At 43.6% G+C, this 7,584-nt stretch overlaps 1 protein-coding gene across 1 annotated transcript; it reads left to right on the plus strand.

The window, feature by feature from the left end:
- Positions 1-573: 573 nt before the first annotated feature.
- On the plus strand, positions 574-1,299 carry LOC138880183 (uncharacterized). Its single transcript, XM_070159857.1, has one exon. It carries the CDS (start codon positions 574-576, stop codon positions 1,297-1,299), a length of 726 nt encoding a protein of 241 aa, XP_070015958.1.
- The last annotated feature ends 6,285 nt before the right edge of the window (positions 1,300-7,584 follow it).

Genomic DNA, 7,584 nt, shown 5'->3' on the forward strand with positions numbered 1-7,584 from the left:
ACTATGGTGCCCGTACTGCAGCAAGTCGTTATGGCAGGGGTTATATGGGTCGCCCCATTCATTCAGCTCTTCCAGCAGCCAGCAGTGCTCCAACTCCGCTTATACCACATGAGCCTTATTATGCACCTCTAGTTTCTAGTGTGCCTCCTGCATGGGGTACTTTCAGAGGTCAGTCCAGCAGATCTGACCCCAGCCAGCCACAATCACCACGTCCTTCCATAGCTTGTTTTGAGTGTGGCGATACACGTCACATGGTTAGGGATTACCCTAGACTTGGTAGGGGTGCATCTTCACAAACTGCTCAGCTACAGCGTGCCCTTCAAATTCTCGGGCCATAATTCTAGCTCCAGCTACTCTCCACTTGCCCAGCCAACTAGGGGTGGAGGTCGGGGAGATAGAGGTCGACCTCGAGGGGGAGGCCGTGCCAGATATTATGCTATTCCTACCCGTACCGAGACTGTTGCCTCCAACTCTGTTATTACAGGTATTATACTGGTCAGTCACAGAGAGGCATCAGTTCTATTCAATCTCGACTCTACTTATTCATATGTGTCCTCTTATTTTACTCAACATATGGGTATGCACCGAGATTCTTTGAGCTCTCTTGTTTATGTTTCTACTCCTGTGGGATATTCTCTTGTTGTGGACTACGTTTATCGGTCATGTGTGGTTATTATTCATAGTTTTGAGACCAGTGCAGACTTATTATTACTCGATATGGTGGATTTCGATATTATCTTGGGCATGGACTGGTTGTCGCCCCACTATGTTATTCTTGATTGTCACGCTAAGACCGTGACACTGGCCATACCAGGTATTCCGCGTATTGAGTGGAGTGGTACTTTAGATCACACTCCCAGCAGAATTATCTCCTTTCTTAAAGCTCAACGTATGGTTGAGAAGGGGTGTGTTGCTTACTTAGCTTATGTGAGGGATGTCATTGCTGATACCCCTTCTGTTGATTTAGTCCTAGTGGTACGGGATTTTCCCGATGTGTTTCCAGCTGATCTTCTGGGCATGCCGCCCGACAGGGATATTGATTTTGGCATTTATTTGTTGCCAGACATTCAGCCCATTTCTATTCCTCCATATCGTATGGCTCCTCCTAAATTGAAGAAGTTGAAGGATCAGTTACAGGAATTGCTTGATAAGGGTTTTATTCGCCCCAGCATTTCACCATGGGGTGCTCTTGTCTTGTTTGTGAAGAAAAAGGATGGTTCTATGCGTATGTGTATTGATTACCGCCAGTTGAATAAGGCTACAGTGAAGAATCGTTATCCTTTTGCCTCGTATCGATGATCCATTTGACCAGCTTCAGGGCGCATAGGTGTTTTCTAAAATTGATTTGCGTTCAGGTTACCATCAGTTAAAGATTCGGGAGCCAGACATCCTGAAGACTGCTTTTAGGACTCGGTATGGTCATTACGAGTTCCTTGTTATGTCATTTAGGCTGACCAATACCCCAGCAGCCTTTATGCATTTGATGCACAATGAGTTCAGGCCATATCTTGATTCGTTCGTGGTTGTTTTCATAGATGATATTTTGGTATACTCCCGAAGTCGGGAAGATCATGAGCAGCACCTGAGGACAGTACTTCAGACCCTAAGAGAGAAGAAATTGTATGCAAAGTTTGCACAATATGAGTTTTGGTTGGATTCTATGGCTTTCTTGGGTCACGTGGTGTCGAGCGAAGGTATTCGGGTAGATTCGAAGAAGATAGAAGCAGTGCAGAGTTGGACTAGACCCTCCTCTCCCTCCTCAGTGACAGAGATTCGCAGTTTTCTTGGCTTGGAGGGTTATTACCATCGATTTGTTGAGGGTTTTTTTTCTATCGCATCACCTATGACTAGACTGACCTAGAAGGGTGCTCCGTTCCAGTGGACGGAGGAGTATGAGGCGAGCTTTCAGAAGCTCAAGACAGCCTTGACTACAGCCCCAATTCTTATATTGCCTACGGGTTCGGGTTCTTATACTGTCTATTGTGATGCCTCAAGGATTGGTCTTGGAGAGGTATTGATGCAGGACGGTAGGGTGATAGCCTACGCGTCCAGATAGTTGAAGGTACATGAGAAAAATTATCATGTCCATGATCTTGAGTTAGTTGCTATTGTTCATGCCTTGAAGATCTGGCGTCACTATTTGTATGGTGTGCCTTGTGAGATTTATACGGATCATCGGGGTTTGCAGCATTTGTTCAAGCAGAAGGATCTAAATTTGCGCCAGAGAAGGTGGTTGGAGTTATTGAAAGATTATGATATCACTATTTTGTGTCACCCGAGCAAGGCCAATGTGGTGGCCGACGCCTTGAGTCGCCGGGCAGAGTGTTTGGGGAGTTTGGCATATCTACCAGCATCTGAGAGGCCTATGGCGATGGATATTCAGTCCTTAGCCAGTAAGCTTGTGAGATTGGACCTTTCGGAACCTAGTCGGGTTCTAGCTTGCGTGGTTTCTCGGTCTTCATTGTTTGATCATATCCGGGAGCGACAGTTTGATGACCCCCATTTACTTGTCCTCAAGGACAGGGTTGAGCATGACGATGCTAGGAATGTGACTATCGGTGAGGAAGGGGTATTGAGGATGCGGGGTCGGGTCTGTGTATCCAATGTTGATGATATTCGGGAGTTGATATTGGTATAGGCTCATAGTTCACGATATTCCATCCATCCGGGTGTCGCGAAGATGTATCCGGACTTGAGGCAACACTATTGGTGGAGGCGGATGAAGAAAGACATAGCGGAGTTTGTAGCTAGATGCCTCAATTGTCAGCAGGTAAAGGCTGAGCACTAGAGACCGGGTGGGTTACTTCAGCAGATTGAGATTCCGGAGTGGAAATGGGAGAAGGTCACCATGTATTTTGTAGTTGGTCTCCCTTTGACGACAAAGAAATTTGATTCTATTTGGGTTATTATGTATCGGCTGACCAAGTCCGCTCATTTCATACCGGTGTGTAGTACTTACTCAGCGGAGCGGTTGGTGGGGATTTACATCAAGGAGATTGTCCGTATGCACGGTATTCCAGTTACTATCATCTCGGACAGGGGTACTCAGTTTACATCATGGTTCTGGAGAGCCGTTCAGCAGGAGTTGGGTACTCGGGTGATGATGAGTACAACATTTCACCCCCAAACGGATGAACAGTCCGAGCGCACCATTCAAACTTTTGAGGATATGCTCTGTGCGTGTGTGATTGAGTTTAGAGGGTCTTAGGATCAGTTCTTGCCATTGGCGGAATTTGCTTGCAATAATAGTTATCAATCCAACATTCAGATGGCGTCGTATGAGGCTTTATATGGTAGGAGATACAGATCTCCAGTGGGTTGGTTTGAGCCAGGTGAGGCGAGACTATTGGGTACAAATTTGGTTCAGGATGTGTTGGAAAAGGTCAAGGTGATTCAGGATCAACTTCGTACAGCCCAGTCCAGACAGAAGAGTTATGCGGACCAGAAGGTTCGTGATGTTTCCTTTATGGTTGGTGAGCGGGTTCTGTTTCGGGTCTCGCCTATGAAAGGCGTCATGAGGTTTGGGAAGAAAGGGAAGTTGAGTCCGAGGTTTATTGGTCCTTTTGAGATATTAAAGCGTGTTGGAGACGTTGCTTATGAGCTTGCCCTACCTCCCAGCTTGGCAGGAGTTCATCCGGTATTTCATGTCTCGATGCTCCAAAGATATCACGGGGACCCGTCGCACGTGTTGGATTTTAACTCAGTTCAGTTGGACAAGGATCTTACCAATGTTGAGGAGCCAGTGGCAATATTGGACAGGCAGGTCCGAAAGCTCAAGTCAAAGGATATAACTTCAGTAAAGGGTCAATGGCAGGGTCAGCCGGTCGAGGAGGCAACTTGGGAGACCGATGTCACGACCCATTTCCATAACAGGTCATGATGGCGCCCAACAACCTTGTCGGGCAAGCCAAGTGTGGAAAACAGTTCTAAGTTTAACAACATCAACATTTTTTGTAAGGGAGAAAGCATCCCAAAAGGGGTTCTTCAGAAACCCAATACAGTAATAAATGTGAAGACATAATACTACAGCTCAAAAATAGTCTACTAAAATGTGTGCCAGAACCTGGTGTCACAGCTACAGGCAACTAGTAGAGAATATACAAAAGAATACCATGCTATCCTACTGTCAAGGATAAAGATAGACAGGAAACAAAAATATAAGGAAGACTTCTTCGGCTGCAGATCGTCATGAAGGGAAGCAGCTTACCGTAGGAAGTCTCAGAAGTCTCACTGATGCGCGCCCAGATGGTAACCAGATCCACCTACCTCAGATCCTGTACATTTAAGTACAGAAGTGTAGCATGAGTACATAAACAACATGTACCCAGTAAGTATCCCGTCTAATATCGAAGAAGTAGATATGAGAAGTCGACTTGATACTTACTAAGGTCAAATAATATATAAGATTATTTATAAGAATGGAAGCTACGAGTATCAACATGTTTATGACAAAAGAGATAAGTCATGTTCTTTAAAAATACCATGATATACAATTTTCATATTCAATGTATAATGAAAAGCAAGTGAATACAAGTTTTCACATAATAATCATGCGCACATTATACTGAGGCGACGGCCCGAACCAACATAATGAAATGTGCACTTGCCGAGGGTCGACGGCGCACCTATAGATGCATCTATTCATACTGAGACGATCGGCCCGATCCACAAATAACAGCAAGCATCAAGAATGCACACGAAGGCAATAAATATTCAATTATGCCATACAAGGGTTCAACAAGTGTACAAAATTTACTTTTATTCTTATTCAAGTCTCTAATATATCCTAGGCGATCACATTGGCATAATGATATATAAATATTTATAGATAAAGCATGATGTGGGTCTTAAACTACCCGTACAATCAATATAGTAATAACTACGCTCGGACTCTCGTCACCTTTGTGCGTACTTAGCTCCTGCATTTAGCAATAATTATACATTTTATTAGTCCTATGGGGACATTTCCCTCTTACAAGGTTAGAAAGGAGACTCACCTCGCTCCGAAGCATTCCTTCAATATCAAGAATAGGCTCCAACCTTAATTCGAAGCTGAACGAGCACCAACTAGTTAAATAAAGCAAGGACTAGTCAATAAGTGCTCACAAAGTTGAATTTCCAATTAATTAAGTGATTTCCCAACCTTTCCCACAAGTTTTTTAAATTCCAACCCCGGTCCCACGTTCCCGGATTCCGAGATTTTTCGAAGGAAAATATTCTCTATAACCTAAGGATTACTAATATGTGATTTTTAGTTCATTACAATGCTAATTAGGTGGTTAAATCTTAATTTTATCAAAACCCTAGGCCTAGCTCTAACCCTTGATTTTATTTGATTATTAGTGTTACATCTACCTAATGTTCATGTATTTAAACTAAAAATGAGTGGGGATTACTTACCTTGTGATGTTATGTTGAAATATCCTCTTTGAAAGCTCCAAAATCGCCCCAAAATTAAATGAGAAGTGAGAGAAATGGCTTGGGGTTCGAATTAAATGAACCCCTCTGCCTAGTCCTTTTCGCTTCTGCGGAAGGAATTTCGCATATGCGGCTACCACTTCTGCAGTTTTGGGCCACTTTTGCGGTCCTGGCCCAGGTTGGGAAAAACCGCTTCTGCGGTCCAGAAGCCGCTGGCGCGGGACCGCTTCTGCAGTATGAAAATCGCAGATGCGATTTTCTTGGGCTGCCCATGTTCCGCTTCTGCGGTCACCGCTTCTGCGGTCAAAGAGCCCCAGAAGCGTTTTTGACAGAAGCAGCAATGTTGCCTTCTTTCAAATTCCGACTTCGCTCGAACCTCGACCATTTGACGCTCGGGGCTCCCGAGCCCCGTCCGAATATACCGACAAGTTTGAAATCACGAGGCAAACCTAGTCGAACTCTCGAAACACCCAAAACAATGCTAAATCAAGGAAATCGAACCCCAAAACCAATTGATTCAACTTAATGAACCTCAAGTTCTTAATTTCCTTCTAACGGGTCAAAACGCCCTTAAACTACTCGGATTGACCCCAAATTTTACGAGTAGGTCTTAACGGATATTTCGTACTTGTACCAAGTTTCGGAACCGGAATCCGAACGTGATACCTAGGTTTTTTAATAATTACTTAGATTCTTTAATTCTTTATAACTTCAATTTAACAATTTTACATAAAAATTCATTACTCGGGTTAGGGACCTCGAAATTCGATTCCGCGCATACGCCCAGGTCTCACATTTTTCCACGGACCTCCTGGGACCGTTAAATTATGAATCCGTGTCCGTTTCCCAAGAAAGTTGACCAAAGTCAAATCTAGCCTTTTAAAGAGAAACCTTAAGGAATATTTGGTTTTATTTTCACTCAAAACCTCTTCTAACTCCCGAACTAATCGCCCCCGCAAGTCATAATTAAGCTAAGGAAAGCGCAGGAAGTTTTATTTACAGGAACGGGGTTCTAAATAGTAAAATAACCAGTCGGATCGTTACAACTGAGCGGGATATGCGCAGTCGATACCCTCATCTTTTCACTACTTCAGGTATGTTCTTTATGCTCGTTCGAGGATGAACGAATGTTTAAGTGTGGGAGGATGTAACGACACAGCCGGTCATTTTTAGAATTTACACCCCGTTCCCCCATTAACTGCTTCCCCTAAGTTTATTTTTACTATTTTGGTTTGTCGGGACGTTCGGTGTTGGGATTCGGAGTGTTTTGGGACACTTAGTCCCCAAATGAGAGCTTAAATGTTGGAAAGTGGTCCGTAATCAGAACTGTATGAAGACAGCCTCGGAAGAGAAATCTGATGGTTCCGTTAGCTCTGTTAGGTGATTTTGGGGTTGAGAGCGTGTCCGGAATGTGTTTTAGAAGTCCGTAGCTCATTTAGCTAGAAATGCCGAAAGTTAGTAGTTTGGCGATTTCCGGTTGAGAGGTGATATTTTGATCCAAGGGTCGGAACAGAATTCCGAGAGTTGCTATAGCTTTGTTAGGTGATTTGGTATATGCGTGCAAATTTTTAGGTCATTCGGACGTGTTTTGGTTGGGTTTTTGATCGAATGCGTGTTTTGGAAGTTTTAAAAGAACTTAGGCTTGAATTTGATGTAATTCGATGATTTTAGTTTTAGTCGAGATGTATTGATAATTGGAACAAGTTTGGATGATGTTTTAGGATGTGTTGGTATTTTTGGTTGAGGTCCTAGGGGCCTCGGGTGAGTTTCGGGGTGGTTTCAGATCATTTTGGAGAAGTTTGATATTACTGGTTCTGGTGTGACACTGTAGCTTCGCAAATGCGAAGTTTTGCTTGGAATTGCGAAAACACCGTAGCTTCACAAATGCGAAGGATTTGCTGGGAATTGCGAAAATACTGTAGCTTCACAAATGCGAAGGATTTGCTGGGAATTGCAAGAAAACACTGTAGCTTTGCAATTGCGAAGTTTTGTTGGGAATTGCAAAAATATTGTAGCTGGGCAGAATGTTAAGTTCTCAAAATGCGACTTCGTTCCCATTTTCCATTTTTAGCGATTTAGAGCTCGGATAGGGCGATTTTTGGACAGATTTTCATAGAGAACAATGGGGTAAGTGTTCTTAACTCAATTTTAGTTGTATAACTTGAA

Source organism: Nicotiana sylvestris, chromosome 10 (assembly GCF_000393655.2).
Source record: "Nicotiana sylvestris chromosome 10, ASM39365v2, whole genome shotgun sequence".
Taxonomy (NCBI): domain Eukaryota; kingdom Viridiplantae; phylum Streptophyta; class Magnoliopsida; order Solanales; family Solanaceae; genus Nicotiana; species Nicotiana sylvestris.